The sequence below is a fragment of the Scomber scombrus genome, chromosome 19 (assembly GCF_963691925.1).
Source record: "Scomber scombrus chromosome 19, fScoSco1.1, whole genome shotgun sequence".
NCBI classification, from domain to species: domain Eukaryota; kingdom Metazoa; phylum Chordata; class Actinopteri; order Scombriformes; family Scombridae; genus Scomber; species Scomber scombrus.
The window spans coordinates 8098625-8116318 of NC_084988.1; the positions used below are offsets into that span (position 1 = coordinate 8098625).

The window sequence follows — 17694 nt, forward strand, 5'->3', positions numbered from 1 at the left end:
AGTAAAAGTCACAAGATGTCCATCAGACCATTAGCAACATGTTCGCAGTTGTAAATGGCAAAATATCTCATCACAAGATCCATGTTTTGAAACATTTCGATCGTATCACAGGATCTTGCTCAACAGATAAAGATGGCCCAGTTGTCGTGAAGTAAGAGATGTTAATTTTTTCTCTGAGCACTTAACTATGTCGGCTTGAAAGTAAAGGTCGAAAGATTTCTTAAAAGATTTTTATAGTATTTTGCCTTTATTTTAAGTTTATAGAGACAGGAAAACACCAGAGAAATCCGGTTGTGCTGATGACGCACAAAGGCTCCTGTCCAGGATTCAAACTAGGAACGTTGAACTTACATCAAATGCGTCCAAAAACCCTCGACCATCTGGACATCCCTGAGAAAATTCATCCTTGGAAACAGAAGTTGTCATTCCCTTCTTTATTTGTTTTTGCTGGTATAAATTTGGGGGTATATCTGCTACCATTTGACTCAGCTTGAATAATGTTACTGACCTTTTAACTGTTGAATACAGTTAAGGTCAAATTTGACATTTTTAATGTATGAGTGCAGTAAAAAAAACACAAAAAAACCCCCCCACCATTCTTCTACTGATGTGAACCAGAGTAAACAAACATTGTTTTTGTGCAGCTGATACACATTTTTATACATTGAGGGTGAAATTTGATCCGTCCTTGGCCAAAAGAATGAAAAAATCCCCATTCAAAAATGCATTGTGGGTATACCAGATGCTTCCTCTTAGATATTTTTGGGCTCTGTCGACAAACTTTTGCTCTGCACAGCCAACCTCACTGTTTGAGAATCGCTGCAGCAGCCGCCTCCACCTCCACCACCACCACCGTGCCTCTGCCATCACTGGCCAGCGGTTGCTGTGGCAACAGACACAAACAAGCCCCAACAGACACCCAGTGTGCGCCCGTCCGTCTGGCTGTCACCCTCTTCCCTCTGTAACAAAGACTCGCAGTGTCACAGAAAAAATTTCGACCAAGGCCACAGACACTGGACTGACTGAAACACTGAAACATATTTCAGCTGCTTCTTTAAATTGGCTGAAAAATGAAGTACAAGTGTCGCTTCTTCATACAATTTAGGAGGAATATGGCTACAATCTCCACCTTGGTAGTCATTAACACATTATGTGTTTGACATTCACTGACTATTTTGTGGTTGTTTAAGAATTAAGGTGCATTGTTGCTTTCCAATTTTAATTTATTCTTCATTTTTTAGTCCAAAATATCCAATTCAATTTAAATGCAGGAACTTAATATGTTAAATCAGCCATTCACTCCTCTGATCATTAGCCATCTTAAAATATTGGCTTACAGTCAATATTCAAGACATTTTACACATTTAATTGAAGCAGCTGTTGTAGTGGATAAAAAATGAAGTAAAGTGCCAAGTGCCAAGTGTTTTACATAGAATAAAATGAGAGAATAACATAAAATAACATGCAAACACAGACAAATGGTATAATACAAATAGTGACTCAATAAATGGTTTATAAGGCAATTAAATTTAGCAATAAACGTTGTTTATTAATGTGCAGTATTTGTTGACAATCATAACTTCTCCTATGAATATATCTTTTTTATCATTACAACTGTATTTTACTATATTGTCATTATCAATTCATTATCTGTTTGTACACAAGCCTCCAGTTATAGGTGCCCATAGGAGGGGTTATAGTTGTTGATAAGTACAGTGATAAATGTCTGATAAGCATGTTATAATTGGGAGTCATAAACCTTTTAGTAACTGGCTGCATACTGCTTTTAAAAGCTAAATTGGGGAACTTAAAGTGTTACAGAAAAGGGAAAGTTTAGTAGAGCATTAAAGCCACATAGGAACATCTTACATTTTAAATTTAGATGTGAAAGTGATTTACGTTTGGACACTTTTATGATCATCTGGAAGTCGGTTCCATCTGTGTGCAGCATTGCAGATGAAAGCAACTTCACCTTGGACAGTTTTGACTAGACACACTACCCGCCACTAAAGATGCAGGAAACCTACTGGATTTATACTCTTCAAGCAGATCAGACTTGTGTTTCAGTATTTGGATTTTAAAACTTGCAGCATTCCTTTAAAAATCTACTCATATTACGACAATGACTAACTGGAAGTCGTGTTATGACTAAAGATTAGGATTTGTCTAACAGTGTTCTTGAGAGCACCAGACAAGAGACTTTTTTTTAAAGAAGCTTGATTCAGATTTATCTCTGCATGGGAGGAGGATAAGAATAAACTGGAATAGTTTCTTGTGATTGGAAAAATAGATCAGACCCAGAGAGATTGATGCTTCCTGTCTGAACATTCACTGTTCAAAAGTAAAACAGTAGAGCGTTATCTTTGTTTTGATACGGTCTGTGTCAATTCCCTCAGCGATAATTGTCATATTTGGAACGCAAATATCTCGATACCACACAGATCTAAGTACAGGAAACGCCGCATCTCGGTTGTCATGGTGATGCATCTAAATGTTTGTGTAAAACCTGCAGCAGTAGTCAAGTTCACAGTATGATGGTGAAACTGATATGAAAAAAATGTGAACAAACACACCGAAATCATCAGTTTATATTCAACAAATACACTCAGTGAGGAAGAAATAAACACAACTTTTTTTTTTCTGGCTCCTTAAAGTCTCAAACCTAATGTAATCCACTGTGGATAATTTCCTGATGTGATCATAATGAACGCACCCAGCAGGCAATAAGCACACTTACAATGCACTTAAATTGACATGTTACCTTTTTTAAATTATTATTATGTCAAGCAGGAGGAGAGGGAAGCCGGAGTAATTTGCCAATGAAGACCTGCTGTGTCAGCATGAATCAGAGGCCTTCAGTCATGAAGCTGTAAAATTAGAGCTATAAACCTATTAAAGGCTGGAAAATCAGTGTATAGAAGTGACTCCCAGCTATAATAACTCACGGATGCAGACCTGGGTGGGCCTAATTCCTGGCCTGATTCAGCTTAGTACATTGCTTCACTGGACCGGAAGGGTGTGGATTTTAGGTTGTACATGGGCTTTATTGAAGTTAAATCCAGATTATTTGACATTATGAGAGTTAAATAACACACATCTACAAATAAGAAAGTAGACACGAGACACGAAATGTTGAGTAGTTTTTATTCTGATAATTCATGTAAAAAGAGTAAAAATCTAGTTCAAGTGGTTAAAATCATAAATCCAACGATACAGTGAAGCAATTATCTAATTTATCATCAGCTAAATTACATCAAATCAGATTAACAATAAAAAATAACCAAAATCATGAAGAAAGTATGAGAGTTATAGACATTGTTATCTTCCTTTTAAAGCTCTTATGTGTAGGGTTTGAAACTTTCTGACTCTGGCGCCTCCTAGTGACAGTATTAAAAAATACACTGTGGCAGGGCAATACATATAAAGACAGATCCAACATGGGGTCAAGGTGATGACAGACAACACAAATTTTCACTGGGATTAAAAATCTGAATAATTTGAAAGTTGATAAATATTCTACTTAAAAACAAGAGTGGTGTCTCATTTTCATAACATCCACAAAAAATCCGAAGCCACATTACCTGGAACCAGCCCGCATGTTTGTGTAAGACAAGAACAAGTCTGTGCAAACACGTTCAAATTTGGCAAGCAAGGATCAGATATGATTTCCAAAGTTCACTTATGAAACAAGATTCAGACCCTCAGGCAACCAAGACCCTATCAATTTCAGTTTGGTGTACTCTTTCACAACGGTTACAACGGCTTGATGCTCAGTTGTTGAGCATAACAGACGCCACAAAACTGATATACTGAAAATCAGTATAAATATACGAGGAAACATTAACACAGGGTGGTCCTATTGTATGTACTCTTGCATTACTCTTGCTTGACTCTTGCAAACATGCTCATATTATGAATGCTAACATGCTGATGCATAGCAGGTAAAATGTATGCCATGTTCATCATCTTAGTTCAGTATTTTGCATTTTGCATTAGCGCAAAATACAGCTGAGGTTGATGAGAATATAACTTTTTAATAAATAAAAAGTTGGGCCTTATCAATGGTATGAACTTAATTAATCCTTGTGGGGGACTTGAATGGTTGTACATAGTTTCATGGTAATCAGTCTAATGGTTGTTGAGACATTTCACTCAAAACCATAAAAATCAATCTCCCCGTTGCGTTAGAGGAAATATCAGATGGGCAAAATACTTAACCCTAAATTGCTCCCGTTGCTGCGGCTACAGTGTGTGAATGTGTATGAATGGTTAGTCTTCTCTTGATGAGCAGGTTGGCACCCTGTGTGGTAGCCCCTGTCATCAGTGTATGAATGTGTGTGAACGGGTGAATGTGACATATAGTTTAAAAGCGCTTTGAGTGGTCATAACAACTAGAAAAGCACTACATAAGTACAGTCCATTTACCATTTACCATTCAATAGCCACGGTACATTTGCTCCTTGTGGTTTTATGTTCAGTAAAACAGACAATTACTGAGACAACACGACTGAAGAGCATGAAGGATTTTTCATGTCCTCGAGCATTACAGTGAATACTTAAAACTGTATCAGATATGTGAAATCACATAAGCAGGCCTGTCAGTTTTAATATGGGCCGATGAACACAAACACACACACACACATACAGAGACACACACACACATACACACACACACACAGACACAGACACACACACACACACGCTGCTTTGCCTGCATGCTATTATTATGCTAAACATCTGTCTTTCCTACAAAACTGGACTTCTCAAAGTGGACCACTTAAACATTATAAAGTGTATTTATGAAATTAATCTCTACATTCACCAGTCTGTGCACATGTGGTCCACTCAGAGTTTCCAGTCTGCAGTTAAAGAGAGTCGTGTGCAGGAAATCAACAATTTTCTTTTCACTTACTTAAACACAGATCCTTAAAATGATTCAATACGAAAGATTTCTTATTCTCAGTATGAAGGTCGGGAGTCTTTCACTTATTTTTTTTCCATTAGTAGGATGATTTTTTTTTCGTTGATGGCAGTAATTCAGCCAAGGTATATCATTTTTCTACAGGGCTGTTGAAGTGTTAATGAAAATACATGATTACTTCCATGCTTGAATTATAACAGCTGGAACTGGGACATTTTTATTGTATGAAGCAGTGGTTCCCAATGTGAGGGTCTGCTTCTTTTTTTACTTTAAATGAACCCTTGCACACACAAAAAACAATCTTCTTTTGTTTAATTTATCAAGACTCATGCTAGTAACTAGCCAGTGAGAATTGGAGCATTGAGCAACTAAAAAGCCAGGTATTTCCATCAGGTATTGGTAGAGAGCAAAAACAGAGCCAAAAGAAAGTGAATATTTTGCCTGGTGGACAGAAACATGACTCCAAAGGGATTATAATGTTGCTTCATAACTGCTGGATGTGTAAATAAGCAAATGTTCAACATATCAACAACAAATGTGATGATAAGTCACATATGTTGGGTTTACAATTTATTTCTGCTGCTCCCTAGTGTTAACACCCCCCCCCCCCCCCCCCCCCCCCCAAAAAAAAAAAAATCAAATAATGTAGATTTAAAGAGCACCTTAAAACCAGCTGAAGTCTCGCAGTGATGTAGACATGAACTCAGGGGTGTAACAGTACAGCATGATTACCTGTTTTAATGCATGGATAAAGAACTAATGTCCAAAGTTCCTCGTTTTAAATCACAGAATTTTGAAGTTCCAGTTCATAAAAGTCAAAAAGTTGGACATATAACATTGGAATAAAACTCTTCACTTTGCAGTAATACAGTCCTCCACTTTCCTATCACCATTACTGGATTCATTCGGGGCAAATAAAGTGCAGAATGTGAAATTCAGATAACATGCCCTGCATGACCTCCTTTCTTGAGAAATAGTGAATCAGGGAGTGACTTCAGCCCTGTGAAGCCTCCCCTCTGTGTCCTGTTGGAGTCTGGCTAAACATTTCAGCTCTGAGGCTCCAGCAGAGTTTCATTTGCGGCAGATGATCGGTCAGGCGTTGGAGCGATGAGAGTCGTGGCGCTTACTGCGCAGAATCTGGTCTTCATTTCTGTAATTGAATATGCATGGTTGTCTCAGAAACTCCCTCTGTTCACAGTCCCTTCCCTTTTTCATTCCTTCCTTTATCGCTCCACCTCCCTTGTTTTTGTCTTACCACCTTCCATCAGTCCCCCCTCATCCTCCCTCCCATCTCATTAAGCAGGATTGGGCTGGAGTTGATTAGTGCTGCTGAATGTATCTGTTTCCACTGCAGCGCCCCATCTCAGCAGATGTGTATAAATAGGCCCTCTGGCGTTGTAATTGCTAATAAAGATCCAGCATGTGTGCAGAAAAGAGGAGCTGCTGCCATAAGCATTTGTATGGCAGCCAGCTCTCCCCTAAATGCACACAGAGATGGGGATTCATCAGCGACTCCAAGCCCAGGAGGAAGCCTCTGCACTGGGGTAGATAATGACGCAGCCAGGCCTCCGAGCTTAGGTCTGGATCTCCAAAAAACATTTTGGTGCATCAATCATGTTTTTTTTCTCTCCTCTGTATAAGCCAAAGGGTAAATGTCTGGCAAACACTCATCACCTCCAATTAGGCATGTAGCAGCTTTAATAACAAGGGCCTCCATATTAGACTGCAATTAAAACTTGGACACCAACATTAGTTTTTCATCTGTTTCACACACTCTACGCTCTCCTATCCACCCGTCTGTAAGACGTGTCTAATTACAGTATTACTCAGTTGGAACTTGTTCTAAAAGGATTTGAAATTTCATTGATAACTATTTTAATTGCAATTTCATTTTGTCATTTGGTAGATTACAATTTACAAATGAAACAAGACAATCATTAGAGGAGTTAGTGGCTCAAAAGAACAAATTCTCAAGTAGCTGACGAGGTATAAGTGCAATTAGAAAGCACAATGAGAAAGCGTTTGTTTGGGGGAGGGGTTTGTAAGAGGCAAGTAATGCATGAAAGTAAACAAATGCATATGACATACAATCAACAAAGGGCTAAAAGGTCAAAAGGGCTCACAGAAGTGCTGAGTTTTCAGGCATTTCTTGAATGCACCATGGGAGTCAGCAGATCTTTATCAATGAATTGTTTAGGTGAAGCAACAATGCCAAACATTAACTAGTTCCAGCTTCTCAAATGTGAGACTTTGCTGCTTTTTTTGTCCACATAATCTTAAATGGAAGGCTTTTCAGTTTTTATTAGCAAAGCTAGCTGCATCTAGAGAAGGCAATTCCAGTCAGTTGGTGAGTTGGTTCACCACTTGAGTCCAAACTGAAATATCTCAACAACTATCAGATGGGTTCACATTCAATTTGTTACAGCCATTCTTGGGAGTCTGAATCCTGCTGACTCTTGTCATCACATGATGTTTCATCTGGTGCCACCAGCAGGTCAAAATTGCCAATTATCCAGTGACATTTCTCAAAATCTACTGGATGAATTGGCACAGACATTGATGGTTCCCAGTTAATACATATAATGACTTTGGTGAACCTTTGACATGTCCTGTTGCGCTACTGTGAGCATTTTTTTTGTAAAATCGTTCAACTATTTGACTGATTGCCATTAAACTTGGTGCACATTCCCCTCAGGATCACTTGTGATACATTAACTTTACTTCTCACACCATCATCAGGTGAAATATTTAATTTGTCTAATACTACTTTGGTATTTTGTGTGAAGTGCAAATGAATGACTTTAAGGATTTTAACATTGTCATTAGCATGCTGATGTTAGTTTAGTGTTCTAGCACACAGCATAGTTGTAGACTCTTGTTGAAATGTTGCTAAGACATCACATTGGGCTCTCGGAAATTGTCTTTGATACTATTCACTGTTTTCTGACATTTTATGCACTGCAGTATAGTTCTTAATTTCAGCCTCAGTTAGTACCAAAACTTTTATGCACTGTTTGGAAACATCCGGCAGATTTTAGCCGCCACGTTTTTACAGGAATCTGACACTTTTTTTAAAAAGGCAGATCCATCCAGGATTTAGCAAGTCCTGGACCTCAGGCTGAGAGTCCTCATATCACACATCCTGCTGGGTTCAGCTTGGCCAGGCACATACAGTATCATATCAGAGCTGAGCATAAAAAACGATGATGATTAATCTGTGTGCATGTGCGCAAGATAAAAAAAATCCCCACATTAATTTCCTGTTTCTTACTCCTACACACATTCCTGTTAACAAACACACACACACACACACACACTGGAGAGCACCTGGCCACGTTCAACAGTATTTCTCTCGACACATGTTATCTGAGCCTCGAAGGGACTTGGAGACAGGAAGATTGGACGAGGGCCGTGATAAATAAGCTGTGGTCTCTCTGTGTCCCGGTGATGGATGCTCTGCAATGCCAACGCGAATGTAAGTTATCATTAAGTTTGAGGAATTTCTCAGAAGTGTGTTTTTACACATAAAAAACGACAGCAATTTCTCAAACTCAAATGACAGTAAAGGATGGATGCGAGGGAGCTTTTTGATTCAGCATTTCCCACTGAAGTCTCCTAAGTTCTCGCTCTGATCTTTAATTTTCTCCAGCTGCAATATAGCTAGATAAAGTTGTGTTCTTGTGCTCAGGATCCCTCCCTTCCCTACTATTTGTCTTCCTCCTCCTCCTATCGCCTCCTCCCACGGTTTGGAACGGGCAAAAAGAGTACGCGAGGACACATCTGAGCCGCATGCTGTTCTTGTTTGCCTTTCCCAGATTGCCCTGCTGCTCGCCCTGGTGATAGTGGGAGTTGGCAGTTCCCCACACCATTTTATCTCCAGTGTCAGATCCCACCATGCTACAGTTCACTAACCATCCTACACTGTCACAGTCATACTATAACACACACACAGACTCATGCTCATATGGAGGTTTTTTGCATTTTCTGCACCATTTCTCTGCTGCTTTTTGTTCACTAATAAAGTGAAAACACACCAGGGAGCACAAAAATATGATGGCAGGCCTGAAGAAAAACAGAAAGGAAACAATAAACTGAATAATCTAACAGTGAGAACGCAGAACATTGAGTGCACATTGCAGCTGCTGGGAGGGAGCACTGACAACTCACTGCAGCTTCATCCAATACTGTCAGGTACAAATCCTTAGTTTAAAGCTGCAAATTTCAGTGTTAGCACCTGCAATTTGAGCTGAAATAACCGTAAATATGTATCATGACATAAATAAAATACACACAGTATGTTTATTTCAAGTAACACAGGTGTCCTGATATAAAAGATGCCAAACTGAGGAAAGAGGTGAAAAGTGCAGCATCGTGTTATAATTTAGCCCCTAAAGTTTAATACATTTTGTTACTTTTTAACTACAATTTGCTTGAAATAATTACTTTAGGCATAAGGATTTTATAAAATGTTAACATGAAATGATAATATATAATCTCTATATATCTATCTATATAACATATATAAAACTATTCCATTGACAGGCGAGAAATGATAATATTGACTTATGCACCTGACATCAGACATTTTTTTGGATGAAAAGAGAAAAAGTTATGGCGGCAGATGTGTTCTCTTCTCTCCTGCAACTCACCACATATTGTGATTTAAGACGTTATGATGGGTGTGTTCTTAAGTTTTGCCTCGAACTGTTTGGATAATTTCCATGAAGATTCAAGGTTGTAATAAAGAGACGGCAAAGAGAAGAAAAAAGTAGTTAAGAAGTAAGCTAAGCAAAAGATCCAAATGCCCATTTTAAGACTTGTTTGATGTTTGACGGACAAATACGAATGAAAAAGCATGAAAAGTTACAAAAACACCTGGACAGAAAGCAGCACAGCTGGATAGAGCTATGTGGTTTTACTAAGCATGTATGCAATGTGTGGACCATGTCCAGGATTGCTGCTGACCGTTTCCATCCCTCTTTCTTAGTGTGTATGTTTTATATGTTTAATAATTTAAACGTTTGTATAGTGTATGTTCAATTCTGTGAACACACTACAAACAAATAAAATACATAAAAACAAATAAATGGAGGTTATTAATTTGTAGTAGTTAGAATTAATTGCATATTTGTTCGTATTTGTGTGTGTATGTTCTTTTATATGGCCCTGTGTTAAAATGTCATCTTCATATCTTTATGTTTTCAGGTTATATTATACATACAGGGTGGGTGTTCTTACATTATAAGAATGTAAGCATATAATTATGTTAAATCAAAATACAATTAACATAAACTTGTGAAAGGCCATATTCCAGTTGACTTGATGCATACACAAATGCAGTATATAATACACTATATTCTCATTTATTCCATATGCATAAAGACTTTTAGGCATATGGAGGCCCTCTTAGTGAGTTAATCGGACCTCCTGTTTGTCTTGTGAATTAAGTCACAGTAAGAATATTTAACTTCATAAATAAACCCCTTTTAATGCCTCATACCATCATGTGAGAACAGGAAATAGGTGAAGTCACCACCAAATAAAACACACCTTAATATGACGCTATGAGAAACTCAGCACAGCTTGGCTCTCAGCTGGTGTTACGACGCCCTCCTCTGCTCTCCGCAGGTAGTCGAGTGCATGAAATGCTGCAACAATGCTGCCCCCTTGTGCACCTTCACGGAGGTATACGGTACAAATATTTTCAAATTATTAGCTTGGTTATTAAATCAAATAAAAGGAAAAAAAAGACAAACTCTTCATTAATATTTTAAAACTTTAATATACAGTGCTTCATAAATCATTACTAAAAACACAGGTGGTAAAAATCAAATTGAAACAAATAAGTTACACTGTAGTAAAAAGCACTTTGAGATTCCTTTCTGTTTTTCATCATTAGTGTGAACCCCATATGAAAATAGCATAGAAAGTATGCAAACATAGAATTTCATTCATATATATTTTCTAATCTTTTAGCTAAATAAACCATTTGTCCCCTTAAAATTTCCCTTAAATTGACTGGATGAAGTAAGGAAAGGTTGTTACAGCTGTGTGTTTGTGTCGTGGGCCTCAGTTTCATCCATAATTTCTGTTGTTTATGTCGAACGGTTTTAAAACTTTCCGTGAAACAACATCCCCCCTCCCATCCCTCCACCCCACCCACGCCAGAACCTCAAGACAAGCCCAAATAAAAAGGAAATATAAATTAACATACCAAACATGTGAACAGTCTGCAAAACCTTTTTTTTTTCCATTGACTGGCGTACATTTAAACACTTGACCTCAAAGCACTCTCGCGCACATACACACACATACATACTTTTACCAGCATATCTCCTCACACACACGTATACACACACACACACACACACACACACACACGTACACACACAAACAGTCTGTGCATAGACCCGAGTTTAACTTGTGGAGTAACTGGTAATAGGATCCACTTCTTTCCCCCTCCCAAACCCTCCTACCACCCTTACACTATGGTTAGTCCTTGGAAGGAAAATAACCTTTTAACCCATTTGTTGCTACGGCAACAGAAGCTGGCTCCCCGAGGGGGCTGAAGGGCTTAACGTAGAGATATGTAGAGATAGACACATCATAACATGCCGTTTACACAGTCCGATTCAGTGCCTCCTATCAGCGACATGGTAAACAGAAAAAAAGGCGACCATAGATACACATGTTGAAGTTAAACAGAAAACTAATGAGCCAATATTGGTCTTTAATAACATCCAGGTAGTTCTGTCCACCTCGGATATTAAGAACTACCTTCCTAACCACCACGATGTATTTGAAACCTACATGTAAATTTGACTATTTTTTGCATGAAATTGTTCACCCTTTGCATACATGAGCTGTGTCACGGTGCACTTCAGTAACTGCTGACCCACATAACTCAAGGTTTCAACGAAGCGTGTTAGTGTCACAACAACTTAGTGACTTCAGTCTGAAAATATAAATCTTGGACTGACAAAAACTTCTCAATCAATTGTGGCTTACAGCTAATAATGCTTCTTTTCTCTTTTAATACCTGTTGGTTAAATTTCGTCAGTGGATTATTTACTATCATTAACACTCAGTGAAAAAGCATAAAAAGTAAAACTCTGAATTGCTGAATTGCAAAGGTAGAAAATGTGTCATAGATGTTGATATGTGGTCTCATATCAGCATTCAAACATCTGCACCGAGTATGTTTACTAAGCGAACAATGTTTCAGCGTCTCTTGATGCCTGTTAGTAAATCATTTACTGACAAGAATGTTTACAATCATCAGCAGTCTGTGGAAAGTGTAAACTCTGGCTGAGCTGCTAAAAGGTAGAAAAGATGTTTGATATGCAGTTTGAATTTCTAAAAAAAGTGAGGAAAAGTCTCATTTTAGCTCAAAATCTTCATAAATCATCATTAATATGGTTTAGAGGAAATATCTCAGTGTCTCTTAATGTCTTTAAATAATTTACTGACAAAAAATAAGCAATTATTAACAGTCTGTGTGAACTCGTCGGTATATAGTGAACATTTTCTAGATGTTAATGTCTGGTTCCAAATAAAAATAAAAATGTGTTTATGAATTTGTTTGTGCTGTTTGTTGTCATTCCCGCTTCGTCATGTGTATCTATAGCGACCTGCGGTTTGAACAGTACGAGTCAGTACCTGCTATCAGTTACAGGGTTGACAGCGAGGCATCCAGAGCAGCCGGTCATGAGCGTGGCACAGAGAGGGAGAAGGGGAAAGGGGGAGAGAGGGGGCAGGGCTCAGAAGCTCTGGTAACATGGGGGTCAATTTGTTCTATTGCACATACATTTCTGCCTTTTCTTCATTTCTGGCTTCCATAAAAATCTCACAGTTATAAACAGGCAGCGAGTAGCATTATTTTTGTTTTTTGTTTAAATTAAAAAAGAAAAAGAAAAAAAAGAAACATAACAAAACAGATAAAGACAAGTACGGAAAAAAGCGCTCAATTAAATTGCAGCCAAAACTTGGATATAATAATATTAATAATAATAATAATAATATTAATAATAATAATCATCAACAAGAATATTCACAAAAACAACAATAACCATATAGAGCTACACAGGCAGAAAGAGTAACGTTTACCTGTATATATATATTTATAAAAAACAAAACAAAAAACAACACCAACAGTGTAAAATTGATTGTCATTTCAAGATAAAAAGCATCAAAACATCCAAGGCATCAACAGTGAGGAACAAACTGGGAACTATAAAAAGTGACGAGGGCTGAAGGAGGAAGGTTTGAGGTTGAGGGGCAGAGGGGGGATTCACAGAACTAAAGCCCGTATGAACAATGCTCACAGAGAGAGAGAGGGAGGGAACCCATTTTCGGTGCACATCATGCGTCTGAGAAAGCTTTTCGGCAGAGTGCAGAAGAGCGGCTAAATGAGAGGCAACAGTTTTGCACGTCATCCAGAGCGGAGAGACTTGAACGGCACGACCCCTCGGTTTTGTTCGCCTTGCCTCGCCGCACCTCTCCCGGCTTTCAGATCGACATTACAGTGTTCATGTCGCCCCAAAACGTCGGCCTGGGATGCAGCTTTAAGCGAGGGCAAGCTGTGGCTCATCGAGATAGAGAGAGAAAAAGGGTCCAAAAAATTAAAAAAATTTAAAGTTCCACACCTGTCGAACGAAGCAGGGCGTGACTCTGAAAGTGCTGAGGAAGGCCGCGGCCTGGCATGGAGAGCGGGACAACGCCACCGAGAGAGAGGCGCCATGGCTTTGATTTGACCGAGCCCTGTGACCAAGAGAGGTAACTCTTGAAAAGCTTTTTAAGCAGAGTAAAGGGGTGTTTTGGAAAGCACGCACAAACGCACGCCCACACACACACACACACACACACACACTCAGCCAGTCCACACACTCACACTCAAAAACACATACACCAGTAAACCTGTCCCTGAATGTGCCAAGCGAGGGAAGTCTTCTTGTTCCACAAAATATACAGAAAAGTTCACAGGAAGGTTTTTTTTTCTTCTTCTTTTTTAAAAACGTTCCTCCTTCCGCTGTACGGAAAGTAGAAAAAAAAGCCGCGCTACGGGCTGCGTAGGCGGGGTTACTGCCAGTCCTCGTCGTCCTCGTCCTCTCCACCTGACGAGTCGTCGTTGGTGCTGTCCCCGCCCACCTGCCGTGTCCCGTTATGCTGCCGCGCTGCCAGGACGGCGGCGGCTTCGGCGGCCGCTTCTGCTGCCGCCCGCTCCTCGGCCTCCTTCTGACGCAGCGCGGCGGCCTTCTTCTCCTGCTCGGCGTGGCTCTTCATGTGGGCGCTGCGGCTCTTCACTTTGTAGAAAACCCTGCGTGGTAGAGAGACGAGAGACGAGGTCAAAGATCAATAATCACTGTTACTGGAACTGCTGTTAAGATAATGGTTATTTTCCAGACGAGGTTTCTGTTACACGAATGTTTTAAAGTGTCGAGTCATTTATGGAAAGATCCAACAATGCTCCCGTGTTTGATGTTTAAGATTTGCTGCTTTTCTAAGGACTGAATGAGTTTTAAGGACTTATTTCGCTGTTGAAGCCTTAATTAACGACCGCTGTGATGGCGAGGGACGCTCAGCTGTGCTTCTCACTAATGATTCCTCCTACAATCTCATCAGTGTCATCATTTATTGGGTTGAACATTTCTACTTCCTGTTTTATAATGTTCCAAAAGCTCACAAGTGTATAATAATAAGACATTAACTTCCGACTCTTATTTGCTTGCATGGTGTACATGAATTATTTGGCTGGATATCCATCTATGCGGTTAGCACTGATGAAAATGTTAAATATAACAAAGAAGCTTGCAGGTCTGATTATTACTGTGTTTTTTGTTTGACCTCTTTTACGCTGAAATGGAAAAAAACTAAAAACATTTTCACTGACTGAACAACACAAGAATCTCCCCAACAACTTTCCAAATGTTCATCTTTGTGCAAAGCAGATGATTAGTGAGGGATCATTTTATTACAGGGCTCTTGAAAAAAAAGGAGGAACAAGATGTGCATTTAATGTTTTTTGGTGTATTTAACGTTGTGCTGCTGTGACCTTTCCGTTACCCTGACAACACTCATTTCAGACGCAAGTTCAAAGTGTTACAGAAAAGTCTGTTGTCTGTCTTTTATACAGGCCTTATTAAAACACGAGGCCGGCATGTAAAATTACCATCAGATTTATGTAATGAGGTGGATGTATGAGAGAGAAAAATAGAAAAAAAAAAGAATAGACAATGGGGGCAAAATCCTCCTAGTATACTGAGGTAAAACTTCAACCTGAGCAGAGGTCCAATCTGCCTGATTAAACCTTGTTTACAGGTTGATAAAGATGGATAGAAAGCATCACTGTAAGAGGCAAATTATGCACGCAGTCTTATTACATGTTTCTAAAGTCTGCACTGTAATAACAGTTATTATCCTCTTAATCGCTCCTTCATGAAGATTGAGGTCAAAATGTAGCATGATGCCTGGAAATAGTGGCTGGGTAATGACAGGTCACATCACTGTTTGACATTATTCATAACAATGAGCGTCACAGCGTGAGAAGCACACACACACACACACACAACAGGGAGTCTGTAATAGATGCACTTTCCAGCTCTTTTTTTAACCCTTACATACTGATCAGGGTCTAATTTGACCCAAGAAAACACACCTTAAAAACGTTTCTTTTAGGCCAGAAATTTGATAACTTTTCCTAATGTGAGCCAGATTATACACAAATGGAAATGTGTTTGCTTCATATTTATTCAAAAAATTCAAAAATACTACTTCACATTTAATATAATTAACTGAAATCATTTGGCTCTCCTGTGTAATGTAACGTTGGACTGATAAATAGTATGATTGTAAAATGCTTTTTCTCCATCAACAAAAAGCGTAAAAAGTGAAGAATAAACTCTCTCTGCTCTCTATTATTGATTGATAAAGTATTCATGAATGATTTGTGGTTCAGAAATGATGTATAGATACTAATTATTGAGGGGGTATTGTGAAACGCCACATCATGAACAGTATGTAAGGGTTAAGCACTGTTTACGTCTGATAAGCCTGGTTGGATTTCCCTTAAATATATATTCTATCAGGATGTGTAGTGGTGAATAATCTATAAACGAGCACACTTTGAGCAGGTGAAGTATTTAAAGGGGTGAGAGTACTGTAGCGCTTATCAAGTTGCTGGGTAGAGTTGCATTGACAGGAGGTGGCAGTGCGCTGCATCTAACTCTCTGTGTGTGTGTTTCAGTTGCTAGGACACAGTTGGCAATAACAGACCCGGTGTTGCCAGAGGACAGGCTGTTATTTAATCAAAGCATGACAGGACGGTTTGATTCTTTCAAACACTGTGAGACACTTGCCTCTATTTACTGATACATAATCCAAGTGGGCAATCGCTACAGCAACATTTCCTGTGGAAGATTTGTGTTTTTATATCTGACTAGTTTGGACTAGGGGTCACTTTGTGTAACTCGAGCGCTTTGCGGCTGTCAGCTTTGCATAAGTAAACAACGTCTCCAACACAACAGCGGTGACATTTTTTACCAACCACTGACCTGCCACATTTCTTGCAGGGGAACTCTCCCTCCTGGGCAGCTGAGCCTTTGTTGCCTGTCGAAGGGCTGGTCCGGCGTGTGTTGCCATCGTAGTGTGGTTTGGAGGTGGGAGGGGGTGGATGAGGCGGGTGGATGACCCGGGACAGAGACTGGTCCTTCCCGACGTCCTCCTGGCCTTTAATGATCAGGACGGACGCAGGCTGCAAGGAGCAATAAAAGTGAGAGCTGCAGTTAACATGAAAGCTCCAAAAAAAGAAGAGAAGAAACAAGAGATTTAACACAGTCGCTGAGAGCAATTAAGAAAATAATGAGGCTGAAGCTGCTTTTATGGAGCATAGTATTACAACAGAATGCCAGTATATATATATATATATATATATATATATATATTTTATTTTATTTATTTATTTTTTTTTTTTAAGAAAACAGCAATACACAAAATGCCTGTCAACATCTTATTACGTGTGCTAAACGGTTAAATGCGACGTAGATAACGAGGATAAAGCTTTCTTGCTGAGTCATTGTTTTCTGACAGACATAATGGGGTTACACAATCACAGAGAGGTGGACATCAGCCAAGTTATCTCTCTCTCTCTCTCTAAAGGTCCAGCAGGGGGCAGCAAAACCAACAACTCTCTAAAAAAGGAAAAGTCGAGCAGAGTTCAGAAGGATAAACATGAGAAGTCTTGTCAAGGCCAACTGAGGTTTTCTGACCAGGGCTCGCTTGTTTTGTAGCTATAATGTTGCTAAGCTAGCAGGTTCTTTGTTGAGTGCATTTAAAGTGAGTCTTTGAGATATAGTCAGACCTTGAAGAGTTAAAGAAGCCTGGTTAAAGCGATGGGAGTTTCGGTCAGCTGGTGTGTTGTATTTATGAAAGGAAACAGGTGCACTTCTTCTCCTAAAATTCAGCTTTGTCATTGATTGTTAAAAAAACAGCAAAAAGAGATTATTCTCATGTGTGTCTGTGCCACCTTTTTCCTGACTTTGTTTTGGAGAATATTGGCTTGTTTAATGTCTTTTGCTGCAGCTGAGCAAATAAATTCTTGATATGTAAAAAAAATGGCGTTTCCCCGACTGCAGAAATAATTGCCAAAGAATTACCGGTGACAAAAAATGTCACGACAAGCAGCTCAAAGAGAGACAATAACAAAGTCTGACAAATTCATTCCTATCAGCTTCGGCAGCCTGACGGGAGAGCGTGAGAGTACCAACTCCTAAAAGATG

General features: G+C 39.2%; 1 protein-coding gene across 3 annotated transcripts in view; it reads right to left on the reverse strand.

Annotated features, from left to right (window-relative positions):
- Positions 1–10683: 10683 nt before the first annotated feature.
- Positions 10684–17694, reverse strand: part of mideasb (mitotic deacetylase associated SANT domain protein b) — a 28450-nt gene continuing 21439 nt past the window's right edge. For all 3 annotated transcript variants that reach the window (XM_062441013.1, XM_062441011.1, XM_062441012.1), the window contains 2 exons: positions 16471–16670; positions 10684–14237 (listed from right to left, as the gene is read on the reverse strand). In XM_062441013.1, coding sequence (XP_062296997.1) covers positions 14000–14237; positions 16471–16670 — 438 coding nt within the window. In that variant the 3' untranslated portion in view covers positions 10684–13999. The remainder of the gene's footprint in view (positions 14238–16470; positions 16671–17694) is intronic.